Here is a 20,469-nt window from a genome sequence, read left to right as displayed (position 1 = left end):
CCCTACTTTCTTGCATTCACATTATTAGCACTAAATAAATACTTAACATTGAAACTGTAGGCTATATGTGTAATCTACCCATATTTTTCTAACATTTAAGATTACATTGTAGATAGGAATAAGCCGAGGAGAACGCGTTGTTTTTAAAGGTGCGTAAGATCTGTCTGCCTAAAGTGAGCATGCCCATGTCCACCACTTTAACCATCGAACAAGCAGCCCTAGTCTAAAGTCGATATTTCCGACGGCACATGAACGCAGCTCCAGTTCGAAAAGTATGGCGGTGGAGAGCTTCATCACCCTGACAGAGCAGGGGATACGGGAGAGACTGCAGCTCCAACACCCCTACCTCGGTAAGGCTGCTGTGGGCGTCTGGCTAAGGAAAACGTCGAGGTTTAAAGCGTCACATTAAAAAACTTTTTTGTGACTGTAAACTATTTTAACGGAGGGGAAAGAGTCAAGACACAGGCCCGGTCAAACTGAGCCGGCTAAGCTAACGTTAGCTAAGTAAATCACAGCCACTTAGCAACAGCACACCGGGGTAACGCTGCTGTTTTTTTCCCTACATAATGTTGTGCTTTTTAACAGGAGATGTCAGGTCACTAAGCCTTCCGGGAACACATGAGAAGATAAGACATCTCGGGAGAGCACTGAGTAACTTCACACGGTTGAAGCACCTGGATCTCTCCTATAATGCTCTGGTCAATGTGGAGGTAAATGAAGTGTCGCAGTCTTAATTTGTTTTGTACATAATGGTGTACAAACAGGAGAAACAGGAACAGAAACTGGATTAATAATTAGAAATACAACACATGAGTTATTCACAGCCTTAAACGTGCTGCCAGTGAGTCTAAAGATTCATAGTTTCCCGTTGCTGAGACTTTATTTGGTCCTTGTAAGGGGCTGCAGCACCTGAAGAGGCTGGAGAGGCTGAGCCTGTACTACAACTGCATCCCCTCCATCGAAGAGGTCAAAGTGCTCTTCCAGCTGCCGGCTTTGAGGGAGCTGGACCTCAGGCTCAACCCTCTGACCAAAACAGACCCACACTACCGTCCCTACCTGGTGCATGCTATGCCTAGCTTACGCAAACTAGGTAAGCCACTTGAAGCAGCCTGTTTGCCTCAGATTGAGGTTTTTCAAGATCTGGTTATAAATTCTCTGCATTTGCCATGATGTGCCTTATGCTTCCTAGATAGCTACCCGGTTAGAGACACGGAGCGGAAAGTTGCCGTAATGCAGTTCTCCCCTGAAGTTGTGCCCCAGCAGAGGAGCCATTCTCTGAATCGGGCAATTAACCAGAGGTACACTGTCCAGACCTTAACTTAAACAGGGTTAAGGGTTTTAGTGTTGATTTTACCTCTGCTACAAATTTGGAACATGTGTGGGGGGTAGACACTTGGAAAGTAATGGTGCTTGTTTTTAAGTCTATTTAAGTGTGGAGAAAGACAGGAAAGTAAGAGAAAATTTGACTGTTTCATCACATTGTGCACATTGCACACACTCTCTGTTGCGTTGTATTCTTTAAATGATGAAATTTGGTTCAGATGTAGATGCATGTTTTATTCCTTTGCTGTTTTGCTTGTGTTTACAGAAGCAGTGATCAGAGACTGGCTTCAGTCGACCGCTTAACGAAGAGGTTTTGTCTCCTCGATGACACTGATGATAATGTGTTGAACTTTGTTGCTGAGAGGAATGGAGGCCAAAGTGAAACTCAGTCCCTCTCTGACTCATCCTACAAGGAAACTGAGTCACAGTTTATCAGTCGACGGCAAGGTAAGGTTTTGAAGTCTAAATGCTAATTCTGTAAGTAAACCACAAATATCTTGCAGATCTACTGGAACTGTTTTGCTTTTCAATGCATTATTCATCTGCGTCTTGTTGTCTGCCCTAGAGCCTGGGGAGGATGAGTCAAAACATGTATCAGACCCGGAGAGTTACACTCAGAAACAGGTGATTTTATTATATTTTAGGTCATAGACTGGCATTGGCAAATTTAAAGTACAGCTGTACATTGCTGTATAAATCTGCTCTTTTTTTTTTTTTTTTTTTTTTTTTTTTAGGAATCTGCTAAATCCATCCTCAGGCAAACCCACACCAAATATCGTAAGTGTGCAATGATTTCTTTAACAAGCCTGCTATAGTGAGAAAAAATTAGTGATAAAGCTGTCATTTGTCTCAGCATTACTAATTGTTGGTGGTCTGGTTGGTCTCGGTAAAGCAAATGACATAATTTTCTTATTGCATCTATATATGACTCTGTATATCTCACTGCAATAACAGGTCAAAATTTAAACAAAGTGATGCCTTAGTGCACATAACAAGCTATTTTTGTTCTACCAATTTTCCTCCAGGAGCATCTATCTACAGCGTAGTGGATTTCCCACCATGTCAGATTGGTTGAAATCCAGTTTTCCCCTTTTCACATATTTTGCTGATTGCCTTAAAGGAATATTGTATCATTTTGACAGCCAATATGAGATGCCACAAATGCCATCAAGTAAATAATACCAAACAGTCCAAAAGGCAGTATAAACTTGTATGTTCCTGACATTGCGTAAAACCACCACTAGATGGAGCCAGAAGTCAATGCTTGTTTGTTTGGCTTATGAACTCAGCATATCTGTTATAGGGTCGCTTATATTGGTTTTATTGTGTCATTTGTTATTAAGCAGATAATACCCAGTCCAAAGTGCCACAAATGAAACAGACATCTGAGAAAAACAAATCTACTTCATTAAAAGTGTCTGAAAGACCAAAGGTGTCCTTTGGCCCCTACGTAGAGAAACACAGATCTGTCCCTGGAAGACTAAAGCAGGACGGCCCGAAACAAATCAGATTTGCAGCGAAAGGATATTTTACACCTAATCCTGGTAAGAGCCGTACACCTACACCACGCGTAATCCCTCGTTGGGGATTTATATATGATGCTGAAAGTGTCCTCCAACATTTTTTTTTTTAGATCAAGATCACCATCATAGCTCTCCATTACTGAACATTCGCCCCCCCAGTCCAAGAAATCCCGGTTTGAATCTTTCTGACCCCTCCAACCCCATCCTCCATCCCCCAAGACTCTCCTACTCGAGCTTCAACAGAACAGGGGGCTTCAGCCAGCCACAAAAAGCTGAGCAGAAAAAACGAGTATGAAATCGATTCTAAGATCTTTTTATAAATGATTTAATCATGTATCAGTTCATTCATCCATTTGCTCATTCTTCATGAACGTACAAATCACATTTGACCTTTCTGAAAGGTCAGTCTAGACATTGCAGCGCCTCATTTTTCTTCATCTGTCTCACAGGGCAGTTATAGAAAACCACTGGAGATGCTCCTCAACCTCGTGGACAAACATTGGACAGGAGAGAGGTCGCTCCATCAAAACAACAACTTCCTGTGTGCGTTGAGTCAGCCTGGTTTTCAGTATCTGCCTGTATGAGCCTGAGATTATTGATGGCATCCCATTATTTCTGTTTGCCATGGAGTCTCATGCCATTTCACCCCTTCTGTTCCTAGCTCAGGCGGTTCAGATCCTCTCCATGATGGAAAGTGATATCTGCAGTCAAGAGGCTGAGTTCAGGACCTTGAAAAAGGAAGCTGAGGCACTGAAGCATCAAGCAACCACACAGGACGAAAGGCATAAAATAGAGGTCCATCGTCTCTCCTCTCAGCTGGAGGAGGCTCACGGCACAGTCGTGAGTGCAAGTAGCAAAGGCTAAGTCATCTTCATGGGGCCTTGATTAAAAAAAAAAAAAGAAAGAAAGAAAAAAAAAGAGAAACTTAACATTGTGTTTATTTCAATTCAGGGCAAATTGAATGAGCAGCTGAGGATTGTCTTGGAGGAGAATGTCACTCTGCAGAAGCAGCTGATCAAGTTAGAGCAACAGTATCTCAAGTCCATGATGAAAACCTCACCTATGGCTCAGATTAAGGGTGAGTGAAAAGAATGTAAAGGGGACAGTTCATGCAGAATACAAGGAATATATTCTCCCATTGATTCCCCTTGTGAAGTCCAGATAGTTTCTGTGTGATTTGCTGTGATCCCCTGGCTCCGGTCACCACAATGCAGAGGAGCTGGTTGGGTAGTTTTGTCATGCCATCAAAAATGTACATGTGAAGAATTCAGCAGCTCTTTCCAAAAACAATGACACAGATAATCCGCAGCCCTTAACAGGAGGGGGTTCACCGGGAACTATTTCCTGCTGAAGAACACCCGCAAACAAATCAGTCAAGTGAGTTCATACTATTCCAGGATGGAGAGATACAGTTTGCGACACAAACAACTCAGTGGGAAGATATTTTTTTATTTGTACTTTGGGTGAACTGTCCTGTGAAAACTAAAATACCAATGTAAGAAGTGAGTAAACATCCAGCTGCTTTTTTTTCTACCCCACTTCAATTTTGTCTACTGCTCCTCCACAGAGGCACAGACAGAGGTGGAGGAGCTGAGGAAGGAGATAGAGGGGCTGAGGGAGAAAGTGTTTGAGGCAGAGAAGGTGAAAGAATTGGCAAATATGCTGCAAGAAAGCCACAGGTAAGAGGATGCAAACAACAGAACAATGAGATGATGATAATCTCAGCAGTTGTTACTACTGTATCTGTACATGGGGTAAAAAGAATATAAGCATCTAATCTTAGATTAATATCAGTCCACATTACTTTGTGTCCTACCAGACCCACCCACTTGTACTTGTTATTTGTGTTTGTTTATATGCTGCAGATCCCTGATGGCAACCAACGAGTGCTTGCTGGGTGAACTGAAGCGAAGTGGGGAACAACGCTGACAACTGAGCGCAGATAGAAGATGGCACAAAATACAAAGCAGCACAGCCGACCTTTGCTGAGTGTCGTCAGCATCGCAATAATTGCATGAGCTCCAGCAATTACAAATGGTTGTTTTCACTCTTTTATTTCACATAATTGACCTTAACTTGTACCCTCTGCCTCCGACCCTCTTGTGTCAGATTTACATGCTATCATGATTGTTATTTTACTCTGAGTTATTGCTGTGTACATTTTTTTTTTTAATTTATTAAGTTTGAAGTCATGTTGAAAAATGCAGTGTTTATTATTTCAATGATATGCGTGCACTCTGTTTGCCTGGTGATGTAAACAGTGTGGGGGGAAGGGCAATTCATTCAAGAAATTGTGTTTATGGCTGTGTGGCAGGGCTGTTATGTTAACAAATGATTTTTGGGGAGGAAATGTTAATGACAGGGACACAGTGTATTCCCTAGCTCAGTGGTCAGATAATGTCTGTCCAGGCTGTGTTTTTTTTTTTTTTTTTTTTTTTTTTTTTTTTTTTTTGGAGGTCAGTTGTGTCTCCATCTGCCTCACATGCTGCAGTGGAATGAATGCATCCAGATTCCAGCTGCACCATGACTTTATTTATACCTCTGCCTCAGGGCTGGACAGCTACACACACATATTCCCATAGACAGACACTCCATGTTAATACAACAACAGCACAAATAAGGCTAGGATGTGCATTGTGGGGAAACTGGAAGTTTGTGAATTTTTTGTTTGTTTTGTTATGGGGCAGCTACTGAGAAGTTTACCTGTGCTTCTGGTCAAATCTAGGAGAATATATACATATATGTATATTTTAAAAAAATGCAGGCGCAAGGTTTTGATTGGCATCCTTTACCCACCCAACAGAGGCTCTGGGGTGTTTTTTGTTTTATTTTCAATAATGCACTACAAATCATGAACACACATTAAAAGGTCTAAAGAACAAGAACGAAAACACACTGCATGCACCAGGGCACAATAGTACATTAAAAGTTATTTGAAAAAATAAGACAGTGTTGTTCGTCCACATTAAAGGTGCACAGTATTTGGCATTAAGCACACAAGACAGATCATACTGGAGATACCAGAGCAGACTAAAAACTAGTACACTGATGACTGCTAGTTTTCACTTGATGCATAAATTCTTCATCAGCCGAGGCTACAGGTCGTGTGACGAGTGTGAAACGAACACCGTCGCTATGCTGGAAAAATAAAGTCCTTACAAAAGTATATCTCATTAGCACTTTCTCTTTCCCTCATGTATATAGTATGTATTAATACAATAGTAATACTATTTTTGTATCAGCTGAAATTGTGCTTTGGATTACATAACAGTGCCACACCTTTAGGTGCCATAAATCTTATGTACAGACAAATAGAACAATAATGGAGGGTAGCTGACTTTGTAGATGTTCAAGTTGATACGCATTGATGTCGAGCAGTTGAAAATACTGGGACTACTTTTGCTTTACACTGATTTGGTTTGGTAGGCTATTCAGTGTTGTCATTTCTTTACATACCTGAAAAGTTACATTTAGTTCATCCAGTAGTCTGTCCTCACAACAGGCACAGCAGTTCAAATAAGACATGACACTTGTTAGGCTAATTCCTACTATAGTCTATACGCTTCAGAATCCAATGCAGTATACATAACATGCACAAAGTACAGCAATTACAAAAAAAAAAAAAGAAAAATATGAAGCCAGTGTCACAAATTAAGCCATGCGGCTATAAATTTTTTAGAAATATACACAATCTTACCACAAATATATTATAACTATATAAATTTGACAGGGAAATATAAGTAAAATGTTAAAAATACAATCTCAAACAACTGAGCTCATGTTCTGTTGCAGTAAGAGCTTTCCTTCTTAGGCTGAATTTGATTTTCTTGCAAAATGCATGTTATTGAAATGCATACAGATACATATTTAAACAATGAGGTCTTAATCAGCATATGAATAACATAGATATGTGTTATTGCGATTAAATTTGGAACTGTTACAAACAGGCCTATCTCAGCCACACAGTAGGACATATGCTTTGTTTTTTGTTTGTTTTTGTTGAAATAAAATACTACATATTCAAAAAGCAAGAGGGGTGTTAAGACAGAGGTAACACGTTCAGTCTGACAGAATTAACTAATTGTATTTTTCTAAGGAGTCTTAAAATAAGTAGATAAAATGTTGATACTGTGTTCAAAGTTGCTGAAGTAGCTGAAGGCAAACTATATTAAAATGACAACATATTATAAAATTAATAAAATGAACAGCAGACTCGGTTAAGACACAACAACAGAATCAAGTGACCAGAGGGGATGGCAGAGAGACAGCTGATGTTAGACTTGATGAAATAAACAATATGTCATGAATCTGTGCCAAATAACACTGAAAATCAGCAAAATAAATTAATGCATTTCTTCGGCTGAATATGGGAATAGAACAATTTCCATGAAAAAGTGCAATGTTGTTAATTCATCAGACTTTGTTCCAATTTTTTTTTTTTTTTTTGTCAGTTTTCTTGGCATGTTGTTCATTGTGCTATGTAAATATCGCCAGGCCCTATCATAACAACAAAGCTTCAATATTCATAGCATTACAGTTTCTCTCTCCACTTTCCCTTGTTCTCTTCAGTGTTTGGCAGTAACTTGCTATCACATAGGAATGTACCAGCTGGTGATGACTTTGTAAAAATAGATGTAAACAGTTTTCCAGTTCTCACACTTCACAAAGAGAGGAACTCAAAACATCTCTCTCTCACGCACACACAAAATAGATGGGTGGGAAAATATATGAAATCCTATTCTTTTGTGCTTTCACTGAGGACGTTTTTTTTTTTTTTTTTTAAATAGAAAATTATCCTAGTTGTTGATCGAATGTTTGTTTCCTTTACGCTCACATCGGTTTGGCCCCCGGGGGTTTGCTGACTTTCTTTTCGTATGACCCTGCATGTTTGTATCCTGATACGTATCCGGATGTGTCGACCAGGTCCACTCGTCCCGCCTTACCCTTCCCGCGGCCAGTGTCGTCAAAACGTTCCTTGTGTGACCCAGTAAACTTGGTGGTGTCTGTAAGACGGGACACTGTCGGAGAAGCCACGGCTCTCTGTCAGAAGATATGCAGAACATTTGAGTTTATTCTGCAGTTATTGGTCAAATGGATGTATATAATTTGGTTGCAAATGAAGTCACTGCCATTCACTATGCATATTCAACATAGTAACATACCGTAACTCCAGATATGATCGGTGCCTTCCCCTCAATCAGCTTGAAGACCTCTGCCTCGGCCTCTTCTGCAGTCTTTTCTTTATATTTCTTCCTGGCCAGCTCTCCAAGTGCTGCCTTGAACTCATCAAATGTGATGGTGCGACAGGATTTCTTCCTGAAAATGTGAAGGGGGAAAAAAAACTTGAGTATGAGACAACACTTGTCACAGTGTAACATCTAAAACCCAGCAAGATAAATCAGCTTTGATTAATGCTGATCTGCACCTGCAGCGATCATAGTAAATGTGCTGTGATTGGGTCTGCTGTATCAGCAGGCCTTTTTGACAGCCTCTCAATACAGTTTGAGAGTGTGAAAGGAGACCAGACGGTAGTACTAACACAAAGCCATGTGTGATCTCTTCAACATAACACATGTAAGTACACAGCGGAGAGATGGTATCATCAAGACATAAACAGAAAACTTTCACTGTTTGGATCTTGTCTCCCAGTGTGTCGTAACCCTTACTGTTGTCTGAGCGGTTCCACAGGCTCACACATGGGGCTGGAGACTGTATACGTGACTGGCTCTTCATATTGTGCTTCACACTGTGTGCCGGTGCATCAAGTATAGCAGCATTTCCCAGCTCCAGTCCCCTGAACCCAGAGCCCTGCTGTTTTTCATGCTAGCTGTCTAATATGGACTGATTTAGACCTGATGAACGCAATAAACTTCTGATAGGATAGAAAACCAGCAGTCCTCTGGATAATAGTCATTTTAATTGTTGTCTTAAGCGCCAATACAATAGCATAACACTGTACAGTATCTAAGCTGTGAGCCAGATCAGCCTCATCAATCTTATTCTCCGTCTGAGAGGCCTACAGTTGTTTAACTGGCCACTTGCCCATTTCACTTCCATGTTAAAAGTGCATAGTAACACAAACACAAACAGCCATTGCTGTGGTGATAAATCACCATAACAACAGTCTATAAAGCCCAGAGTCTCCCTTGGCAACCCGCTGTCATAGCAACAAGCTACAGTAAACAAGGATGTTTGAGTTTATTATTAATTTGACTCCTTCAGTGACTGGTTTTGTTTGGGCGATCCGTCAGTGTTGAGCATTTGAGAGCACCATTCCTCTGCGCCTGTTCCATGCTGTCTAATGTCAGGGGGGGAATTGGACTTCCAGTTGCCCTCCTCTGTCCAAGGAGGACAATTGTGTCTCTTCTGCACCCCCCCCAAGTGAACTACTAAACTGTAAGGAGTATGCAAATGCTTAAAATGTGTAAATAAACAACAACTCAAGACCCGAGGAAGGTGTGTTAAAGTTTCAAAGAGGACAAAGGTTAGAGGACCAGTAATAACTCCATTTTAGAGTGGGAAAATGCAGCAGCTATCTTTTACAGTACGCCACACTTTTTTTTTTTTTTTTTTTTTTTTTTTTGGGAACAGCTGGGTTTCATATACAGGTCATGTAGACAATGCTTCTGTAGCCTGTGAGAGCATGTTCAGTGATGAAGAGGTACAAACAAAGCCAGGCATATGAAGTCAGCATGAGATCATGCCAGTAATTAATTAGTCCATGGCAGATTCCCATTTCATCCATAGTTAATGCTGTGGTATTCTGGCTCCGAGCAAGCAGACAGCACGGCAGAGGCTCGGTGTGGTACAGTGGATCTTTCTACCCGGATGAAAACACAGATTTATTCGGGCATATTGTCATTAGATAGCGCTCATTAAGCCGGTTAATTCTTTATGTGCTAGCAAAGAGCTTGGACACTGATTAAAGGAAAGTCAAGATCTGCATTTCTAGCATGGCCGCCCTCCCCAGCTCAGTCATGCCCGGAGTCAGAAACAGCTTAGAAAAACGAGCCCCTCCCCCCAATCCATTCCTCTCTTTATCCTGTGGCTGGCTTCAAAATGTACACACACCACACACTGTGTTACAATTCTACTGTAATATGGTCCTGAATACAGCAACACCCACAATACAGAGCTGTGGATCTGGGTCAAGATGCATTCTGGTCTAAGCAGAACCCAGATAAGAAACTACAAGCCAAATGCAAATCCAAGGACTGAATGTATAAAATGCTGCACATATTCACATATTAATATTAAAATGGTATGTACTTCATATTTCACACACATTTCTTATTACAGCTCACTAATAGAGGTGGGGGTATAAATTGTTGTACTGATGTCTCACTTCTCTAACATTAACATCACTTTAAAATCATTCTTGCCAAATAAATAGAAAAGGCTACACAGCAGTATCTTAGCACCCATCATTGTGTTAACTGTGTACCTATCAGTGAGGCTGACTAGAAATCCAGAAGAAAGAAGATAGATAATGGCATTACAAATATTTTTAAAATGTCAAATGTAAATGATGGCAAAAGTAATTAATACATTTCTGAAGGTTTTGAAGTTTGCACACAGTTAAGGGCCAGAAAACTGGTCTGACCTCTAAATTCACTTTGTTGCCAACATCTGCCCTGTCTTGCAAAAGGGCCAGTCATTTGCTGTCCATCATTATGTGCAAAAACAATGCGCAGTGTAATAATGGAAAGAATTCCTGTGCTGCCATAGCCATTGATGTCGGAGCTTATTTCAGTTTTTCCACAGTTGAGAAAAACATTTAGTAATGGGACATCTGAAGGACAGCACTGTCACCCAAGATTTATAAAGTATTAACCATATAGCAACCCATTTACTTCAGTTTTAGCTCAGATTTCTCACCAAACACCACAACAGAGGTCATTACATGGAGCACTGAAGTAATATTTGCAGTCCTAAATATAATAATCAAAACTATTTGAACACTGAATGTTTAGGCCAGTCATGAGTAGCTATAAAAGGACAAGGGACAAAAGTAATCAACAGTTACAGGTTTTGCATTGGCTAACCTTTACCATTCTGTGTTGCTGTATACTGTAAACAAATCCTGTTTCAAATAACTTTGCACTATGAATGTTCACTGCTACACTGACACGTTTACTTTTTATGAATTCCAAAACTTAAGTGTAAACAGGGGCTCGACTGTGTATGAATCACAACCCTTAAAATTATAAACATGCCTGCCTAAACCTATTCAAGTGGCCACCTGTATCTAAAGCCAAATGTATGCCCTTGGATACATGAAAATACAAATTTTCACTGTGTTGGCAGTAGATTTGAGATCCAAAGTGAGTCAGTCCCAGACTTTTAGGATTGCACCTCTTCTGGAAAAAAAAGTCTGGAAAAATTCATCAGTTAATGAAGGAAAACTAAACTTAAGCTTAAGATTAACATTTTTGAGTTTATGTGAAAATCTGGGGTCTAACAATTTTTCTGGACAGAAATATGCTGCTAAAAAGCGGCGTGGAAACCTAAGTTTTTAGTGTGTACAGAGGGTGAGGAAGACTGCACTGCAGCGACACAAGCAGAGGATGGAAAATCCACTAAATCAATGTGAGATTCCCTAGCAGACCTCTTTCATGGCCTCCCCACTCCTGCAGCAGAGGTTGGATGATGACTGGCCTCCAGCCACACTGTTCTATTCTGAGTCCGTCTAGCAGAATAATCTTTATTCACAATGTTAAACCAGGTTAAAAAAAAAAAAAAAAAAAAAAAAAAAAAAAAAGCTGCTTCATGTATGAGTGATGAAGGTCTCTACAATGACCATGCACAAAAAAACGCAATACTAACCATAAAAGCCCTTTCCCTTCTTCTTAAACCAATATAAGTATTTTACTCGGTGCTATTTGGAAAATAATTCTATCAAGTGTAGTGAGTCATTAAAATGATAAAACTCTATAGTGAGGAAGATATCTCTCATTGTCCTTCAAGGTGTCCTCAGTGCATACAGTTTGGAGACAGTGTTGTATACATCAAGACAGACTTTTCTGTACTGAAATATTATTGAGGTCACTGTTTATTATTAGATTTCACTTCACTTAGCCAAGCAGTGAAGGATGACTCCATCCGGCCCGGGGAGAAACAGGATGAGCTGTCCCAGGGCTGACCCCATCCTCTGGCTGCTGATACCAAGGGACCACTCTCTGTTATGCTTTGGGTTTTGCAAAATTAACCATCACTCAACTGACAGCTAGAAAGTTGTCACTGATTCAGTCCTATGAATTCCAATGGAACACAAAAATAATATATTCTTGTTTGTTTCTACAGTGCAACTCGGTGCAACTATTCATCACCACTGTGTTCTTGCAGGCCTCCACTGCCGTGTCAGACTTTCATGTATGCCAGTCTAAAGCCCCACTGCAACAGTAATGTAACACTTGCCAGTAATGCAACACTTGATGTCAAGCCTCTAGTCATCCCCATTTAATTAATTGTTTGAGTAATGTATTAACACGAGAATCAGTCATGGCTCAGCTGGCTTTGTTTAAGATGTTGGCATGTCGGAGAAATATGAGCTACTGATACACTGTAGTCAAATTTCCAAGTTTACAACAAAGTAGATCAACTGACTAATTTCCACATTTACTGGCATTAGAGTTGCATTGTTGTGTCTAGTCTGTTGAAGCGCAACTTCAAAGACATGCCTTGTTGGCCCCTTGATGGACATGGACATGAGAATACTTTGTGTTTGTTCGATGCACAACAAGATTGGTGCCTGTCTTACTTGACTTTGCTGAAGACGATGTCCACGTCGGTGAGGGTGATGCTTTTGCCGTCAATGACGCCACAGTCCTTGCAGAGTTTGGACCAGTTCTTGCCGTGCAGTTCCTTGCCTGTGGCACGTGTGTCGCCGTGGATGGCAAAGCGCCGAAATGACTCCTCCAAAGCGGTCATTTCTACCGGTGTGGACGACCCTACGCCTCCTTCACTGGTCCCGTTGGACTCAGAGGAGAGCCTTTTGGACGCCCGGTCTTTGGACTGTTCACTGGCTGGCCGTAAGGAAACGGTGCCGATGTTGGGATGCTTGGCTGTCTGGACCTTAAAATCGTCCATGTTGTCTCTAAAAAAGGAGAAAACAGACAATGCTTGAGCATACACGGTGTCCTTAAGGTTCCTGTGAACCATTATAGTGACATTTGAGGTAAAGATGACAGTTTACAGTTAAGCTGATGTCATGGAAATTATTTCATGTTTCCCTGTCCTCTGACCAATCTATCCTAGGTGAGGCTACAGCCCCCATGATGCTGATTAGAAATAAACGGGTACGGAAAATGGACGGATGGATGGATGTTACTTACAATTACTGAAGCTTCTTTATCAAAACAGTCTGTTAATGCACAGACCTGAATACTCAGAGCACAGGGGCTGTGCTGAAAATACAAGTAGTGTGAGAAAAGCTGTCGAGGAGGCAATTGAGCAGTCGGCTGCACATCTTAGTAAAATAATTCCAGTCCAGATGTTCAGGAACACCTAAAGCCGTACTGCAGTTGATCAAAAATAATACACAGTTACAAAGAAAGAGCCGTGAATCACAGCTTGTTTGCAAGGATGGGGGAGAGTTTAAATGACGAAAGTTTTTGGCGACAATGTATCCATGTGATCTGACCCTGTTCTGCAAGATTTGTTGTAAGAGACAAACTCCTCTCCAGAAATGAAGCAGTGACTCCTGCCTTGGGGCTAAGACAGAGCTTGCTAATTTGTCTTTGGCGCTCTCGCTTGTAAGGTAGCTCTGTGTGACGGGCAAGCTTAGACAGTACTCAGAGGTGTGTTGCTGTGCAAACGCTGCCTGTGAATGGGCAGATGTCTTAAGTGTTCTGGCACAGAGGTGAAGGTTATAAATAGATCTTTGTGGAATGCAACGGCATACTAATCAAGTGCCAGGAGAACAGATGGACATTCAAACCATCACACATAAAGTGTTATTACATTACAATGCGATGCACATGCTCTCTCTTTCTCTCAAAACTAAAGTTATAGATCACTACAAAAACTTACTTCTGGTCTGCCATGCTGGTGCAGGAATTCGGTTCCTCCTGTATACTGTTTGGATTAGCTGACTTTTGTTTTCTCTTTGTGCTGTGGAAAAAATGAGGATGAAGGTGAGTGTTGTGAGTAAATGGTTTGTGTGTGTGTGTGTGTGTGTGTGTAAGAGAGAGGGAGAAGGAGAAGAGAGAAGTAAAGCAGAGAAAGTGACAGCGTTGTTCTTTCAGAGCAAACTACAGGTTGTACAATTCCATTCAAACCACAATCAACAGTAACAGTGCTCCTCCTCTCGCCTAAAATCATGCTGATAAAAAAAAAAAAAACAGCAGCATATGTAACGCATCCACTGACAGTGAGCTATCTTCACTCAGCAAGAAAACAAAAACAGGAAAATATTGAAGGCAATGCTATCTAAACAAATATGAAACATGCTGAGAAATGCATGCAAGAGAAAGTAATCATAAATGCCATTAAAAATCAGAACTTAAAAAGGAAAAGAATAACATCACAATCACTTATCTTTACCATGACAACTTTACAATGAAGCTACACAAGTTTCTTCAATTCAACATTTGCAGCCTAACTATCTTTAAACCCAGATTCGCTCCTCACTCTCCTGTTAAGGGTTTGTTTTGGAGCAACGATTCCCCTACTCTCTCTTGCATCAGATGATTTCATTCAGTCTTAGGACAGGGATTCCTCTCCAAAGACATCATCATCCTGATCTGCATCTCCACGCACAGACCAGTGGCATTTTACCTTCTCAACTTGGTCTCACATCTGATGAGCTTATTTGGTCAATCTTCATAAAGTAAAAAAAAACTGGAATTTTACATTGCCAAACTCAAAACAGTGAAAAAAGTATTAAAACATAAAAACTCATTATACTATTTCCGTTATGATAGTGTAACACTGATCTGTGTTAGTGTTCTCTGCTCACCTTTCAGCTGTTCCCATAATTAGCTCAGCATCGTTCAAGGAGCTGCGTTGCCATGGCAAAGTACACCCCAACAATGTCTCTTAAACAATTTTTCAGTAGCTGTATTTTCTCTCGATAAAACCTGTAAGGCGCACGCTGCAGAGAGACTTTTTCCATGGGCTAACACCTCGGCTCCATCTAGCAAAGTTTCAAGAGTGTCTCTTATTTTCTCATAGCCAGTATACTGCTTTCACTCACACCCAGTGACACCATGAAAAGCAAGGGGTTTTGTTTCCCAGACACAGTTGCCAACAATCACAAATGTGAACTTGCAAAGTACAGTCAGCACTTAAATGGGTACAAAAGTCCCAAGATTGACTTTGCATAAGGCCATTATATATTTGGCAGGTCAATTCTTAGAAAAAAACAAGAGATTATTAAACTCTATGAATAATGGCATTCAGCGCTATGGACACTGGGAACCCATTGTCCAGTACGGGTGCCTGCTCTGTCTGAGGGTGACCCATGCCCATGTCTTCACACATACACACATGGTGACATCGCAGAGTACCACTATTGATGAGAGGGGTTTGGTAGTCATATGTCATCAAGGATTCAGGCCAGAGCAGACAAGGTTGTTCGATTCAGGTTGTTAAAGCCCTAATATTTGATGTTTTTATTATAACACACAAAGAATACACATACAATCTTAGTCACACAGCTCTGTCATGGATTTTAGTTACTAATGGAAAAAAACTCAACAGTGAGACACTTTTATAACTCACAGTACAATGTATCTATTATACAGTCCTTAGAAACAACCCTTACCATCAATACAAATAAAAAAACAGCTCCAAGCAAAACTAAGATGTTGGATGGTGTCAGCTCTTGTAGGAAGATCATGATGGGACAATATTACCAATGTGTGACACTTAGTTTATTTATTCATTTTGATGAGACACTATGTTGGGAATTTACTAACTAACGTATCATTGAAACTATATGTGACATACATATAAAAAAACACATCAATCATTACAATTAGTACACACTGAACTCTGCCTTGTGGTCTCATGAAGTGGAGGTTTTGAAGTCCTTGGGTTCAGTTTTATGCAGCCTCCTGGAAGACTGGCCATTGATCTCAAAAGCATAGAAACAGAACAGTTTCTGCAGGAAAAGTCACCGAACAAGAAACACACAGGTTACCTTGACTATATTTTGGTAGCTGGTTGGCAGAGGTCTTAATTAACACTGCTTGGTGCTGAGACAACAAAGAGAGCTCCATAGTCTCATATGATATAAATATTAGATCGAATGAATGGCCCTCATTTTGAGCAATGTGCCACCTTTTCTGGATAAGCTGAATGTTGTGGGCAGTCTTGCCTCAACTTGCATTACATGTCACCAAGTTTAAACTGCAGCCTCCCACTCATTCCCTGGAACAGTCCAGTTACAAAACCAAAGCATGCACTACCTTCTTGAAATATGCACACTGATGATTAAGAAGCACTGGTGCTTTATTGTCTTTATTTTCAGTGGCCATTCTCAAACCTTCAATAGAGAACTTGCTCTATAGTCTATTATTCTTTGTGCCTCAATCAGTGTGAAACAAAGGAATCTTTTCATTCTTCGCTTCCAATTTATAGTCAGTTTCAAGTGCCTCAAGTCCTCAGTAAAACAAGGCTCCTCAAATCCCATCATGTTCAAGGCTGGTAAAGAGCTAACCAAATGAGATAGGGTTAAGTCTGCACAGAGTTCAGTGAATTGGACTGGAGTAGAAAACATTATGAGATGAAGGAAAGTGCCATACTCTGAAAGAGCAGTGTAATGATCATATTAATGACATCTCTGAGAGTGGATGGTTTACTAGCACCATTAGTGAGTACAGTATATGCCTCATCCCACTTACCCACCAGCTTTGATTTGACTTTGCATTTCTGTGTTATTCAAAGCTGCTACATATTCTGGTTGATGTGGTTTCAGATAGATTAGCACCTTGTGACACAAAACACGATAATTGAACAAAGCGAATGACCAGGGTTTTAGAAAAGTTATGTCCTGTGCATTTTTTTTTTCTGTCCCATTTTGCCAAATACAAAAGAGAAGCCATTTGGTTCAGGGTAGATCTCAAGAGACAAATCTGTGACTGGATGACAGCATGCTTACATACACTCGCCTTCTGGCCATACTGCACAGATGAGTGCTTTAACTATAAAACGACCCATTTTGAACTGCATCTATTTATAGCAACAAGGTGCAGCCATGGCTGGAACATTCTAGTCATTCTCAAGAGGGGAGGTCAGTTAATAGTAAGACTGAAATACAAGATTCGGTGGTTTAATTGTTAGTTTGGCAGTTGGTGATAAACAAGATGACAATAGCACTGACAGAGCGATTCTTGATGTCTGTGAGAGGAGTGTGTTGTTGTGTGGCCGACTCCCTCATCACGCCATCATGGTGACTGGGCATGCAGAGATCCCATCTGCTTTCTTTCTAGATCACTGTCCCATCTAGGCAGCTGCTCTGGAATGCAACCCCGTCAGCCGATCATAATAATGATGACCTCCATCTCACAAGTATGCCACGTCTGCCAATTGACTGGGAGTCTGCATATATTCAGCACAATGGACTCAACCCTACTATTTCACCACTGTAGCACCATGGCTTAGCCTGACGTGACTCCACAAGATACAACCTCTAACCCATTTCGCAGACTGTCACTGTACCATTTCTCCCACTGCCCAAAGGCCACCGGCCCCCGCCCTTTCTCCCCAAAGAGAGAGGGCGAGAGGGCATTACATCACCACGCTGCCCTGGGTCTGAAGTCACCAGACTGTCTCTGTCAGTCCTCGCCTCCCTCCATCCCCTGACAGCTCTCCTCTTTGGCAAACATTGTGCTATAGAAACAATATGTCTAAAACAAGCTGCAGTGGTTATTGTTGGCAGCAACAGTAAGTCAAATAGAGCTGTAAGGCAGTGTAAAGAAAGCTGGAGGGTCCTTATGCACCCCCGCCTGTTTGTGATGAACAAATGATGCCAATGACAGCACAAGTGTCCCTGACATGGGTCAGATGGTGAGAGGCCTGTAAAGCCAATAGCAACTAGCACTAATTAAAGAGCACTGTTTCCTCTCTCTCTTTTTTCTTATTTTTTCTCTTTTTTGAGCCACCATTCTGAAAGTGATATTTACTTCAACCCATTAAAGACATTAGAATTAAGAGGGCTCATTTTGCCATGCCGGTAATATTCAAATGCAATGTGGTGTCTCTGTTTCTGTTATTGCTTTTACTTACAATCCTATTCTCTGATGTGAAGGTCGGCACAAAAAAAAGCTTTCTTTTTGTATAGAATGTTTAAAATGTGACACTACAACATATGATTTTGCCCAGAGGCATACCCTTTATATTTTAAACCTGACCTGAATATGAATAAACTCATCACAAACAAAATACACTAATTTACACACTGAGATTAATTGTTTATGACAGAAGCCAACGGCTCTTGGATCATTGCACTGAAACCTAGAGCAAGGAAATCTGGGGCAAACTCAGGCGATGACTGTATTCTCCTCTCATGCATACCTAATTCAACATATGGGGATCATAAGGCCAGAGAGCCATGCTTGAAAAACAAACATCTCAGGTATGCCTGACACTACTCAATTCCTAATGTATTACTACTGTACTTCTGTAGGCCTACTGTGTCAATGTCAAAACAGAATCCAATATGAGTTTTCACATTATTCATTTACAATTAGTCAGTCCATACATCACAGTAATGTGAGTAAATCATATTTCTCTGTTTCTATCATGCTTCAGAATATATGCTTTGTGCACAATCCATGCATCTTTCTAAAATATGATTCATAGACTGCTGTCTAACACAATCTACACAAATCATTCACAGGTTGAAAACACTGAACTACGAGCTGCAGGAGGCTAATAAGCCAAGACCACACGGTAGTGTTTTAATACGTTATTATATAATCACCTGCATACAACCCACAAACGTTTCAGCCATGAGATAAATGTGTTGTCATTTATTATTTCTAGTCAGTAATGGTGCAGATGGGAGAACCCGTCACCTTGGCTATTATAAAGACAAGACAATAAAGATAGGCAGTAAAAAAAGAGGGGAGAAAATGCGTTTGTTTATTTTAGTTGACACTGGCGGAGTTGGCTTATTGTCTTGGCTTATTGGCGCGTTTCTTGCTCGAGACGTGTTACATAAACTCGCAAATGCTGGATTCGTGCTGAAGCAGGGGAATAAGAAGTCCACGTGATCATTGTTATTGTCCATCTTACACCGTCTTCAGGCAAACACCAATCAATGCACGTCTATCAATGCACAACATGGCATCAAACTCTGTTATGCTCTGCAAGCCTGCAGTATCAACCGTGTGACCAAAGCACACTGTCATATCTTACACCTTACAGAGAGTACAGTCACACCGTGAAAGCAACATCAAAGCAGATCATATGCAATAAAAAACGAAACCATCGCCTGTGTGAATTTCCGTGGGCAGGGAATCAGTATCTTCAATCTGATGCAGGCAACAACAGTCTGTCAAAAAATCATGCTGGCCTACCTCCAACCAAAACAAACAAGGCACCCAGTCGTTTCTGTGCGCTAGGACTTTATAATTTGATATTAAATTTCAAAATCACCTGGTGACGTAATCCTCCTCCTTGTCAGTTTCACAAAACCATAACTGTGCGTCGATGAGCCTTGAAGACACTGTCCTCCCGCTGCCGGAGCCTCAGTCTGCCTGACGGTTCAACACCCGAGAGATGCTGAAACGAAACGAGCCCGCTGATTGGCTGCCGACCTGCGCGACGAGCTGTTTTCTTCTCGCCTCGTTGTAGGATAACACTGGATATCCCATTTATCAACGCTGGTGCCACAGTGTTTAATGGACCCTCCATAAATAAGCATCTTTATTCTTGGTGTTTGTGTATGAGAGAGTGGCAGTGGCGGAGATTGACGACCTAATCACGAGCTTTACTTACAATGACGTAAATTATTTGGGCGATAACTATAGTGGAATAACACCTTAGTCCATCAACAATCACTACGAGGCCCCCGATCGTGTGAGTCAAAGGCTTCAGTGAAAGGCCGGCGGTCATATAGCCTAATGATAAAAACAGGAGTAAGAATATTTTCCACTGGCTGTGGTCCAAGCCCAGAATGAGTTCCTAATGGTGTCTTGGATTGTGGACGACCAGTGGGAATGCTCTATAGGGAAAAAAACCTTTTTTTTTTTTTCCATGATGAGAGATTCTGTTTTCAAAACAAACACTCCTGAAGTTGAAATCATTTCCTCCCAAGGGAGAGTGAATTTTTGCCTTCTGAACCAGAGTTTTCTGATGCTCAGTGTATGAACTACTTGAAAGCGTTACACAACCCGTGGTAATGACTGGACATAGATGGACATTATGTAACCCTAAGCCCACTGGGGCCTGGCTGATGCTAAGACTGATAGGGCCAAGCTTTCAGATGCACAGCTCAAAGACACATGCAAACTCTTAAAAGACACCGCATGCCTCTGAGCTGTAGAAAAAAGCTGAGTAAAAGCTTTATTACAGCAATAGTCCATCATAAAAGTAGACCTACACTCAATAAAATCACCTGGTGACTTAATGTTATTAGTACCTCAAGGTGCTTCAATGGCGCCACTGTGTGGCC

General features: G+C 41.0%; 2 protein-coding genes across 5 annotated transcripts; one reads left to right on the top strand and one right to left on the bottom strand.

Annotated features, from left to right (window-relative positions):
• The first annotated feature begins 221 nt into the window (after positions 1–221).
• cep72 (centrosomal protein 72) lies at positions 222–5,782 on the top strand. 3 transcript variants are annotated; one of them, XM_030072139.1, is made up of 14 exons: positions 222–350; positions 586–710; positions 898–1,090; positions 1,190–1,298; positions 1,589–1,770; positions 1,889–1,947; positions 2,058–2,100; positions 2,667–2,867; positions 2,957–3,135; positions 3,296–3,389; positions 3,508–3,686; positions 3,798–3,924; positions 4,414–4,525; positions 4,712–5,782. In XM_030072139.1, the coding sequence occupies exons 1-14, from the start codon at positions 275–277 to the stop codon at positions 4,773–4,775; spliced, it is 1,743 nt and encodes a 580-aa protein (XP_029927999.1). In that variant the 5' UTR covers positions 222–274; the 3' UTR covers positions 4,776–5,782. The 3 variants fall into 3 exon arrangements, with proteins under 3 accessions (XP_029927999.1, XP_029928001.1, XP_029928000.1); XM_030072141.1 differs by having other exon boundaries at positions 223–350; positions 2,778–2,867; XM_030072140.1 differs by having other exon boundaries at positions 223–350; positions 2,670–2,867.
• On the bottom strand, positions 5,656–19,773 carry tppp (tubulin polymerization promoting protein). 2 transcript variants are annotated; one of them, XM_030072144.1, is made up of 5 exons: positions 19,452–19,773; positions 13,878–13,958; positions 12,607–12,942; positions 8,009–8,162; positions 5,656–7,886 (listed from the first exon to the last, which is right to left on the bottom strand). In XM_030072144.1, the coding sequence occupies exons 2-5, from the start codon at positions 13,889–13,891 to the stop codon at positions 7,677–7,679; spliced, it is 714 nt and encodes a 237-aa protein (XP_029928004.1). In that variant the 5' UTR covers positions 13,892–13,958; positions 19,452–19,773; the 3' UTR covers positions 5,656–7,676. The 2 variants fall into 2 exon arrangements, with proteins under 2 accessions (XP_029928004.1, XP_029928002.1); XM_030072142.1 differs by lacking the exon at positions 19,452–19,773 and adding an exon at positions 14,806–14,966.
• Positions 19,774–20,469: the final 696 nt, after the last annotated feature.

This window comes from Myripristis murdjan, chromosome 16 (genome assembly GCF_902150065.1).
Source record: "Myripristis murdjan chromosome 16, fMyrMur1.1, whole genome shotgun sequence".
In the NCBI taxonomy this organism is placed as follows: domain Eukaryota; kingdom Metazoa; phylum Chordata; class Actinopteri; order Holocentriformes; family Holocentridae; genus Myripristis; species Myripristis murdjan.
This window is presented reverse-complemented; position numbering and strand designations above follow the sequence as displayed.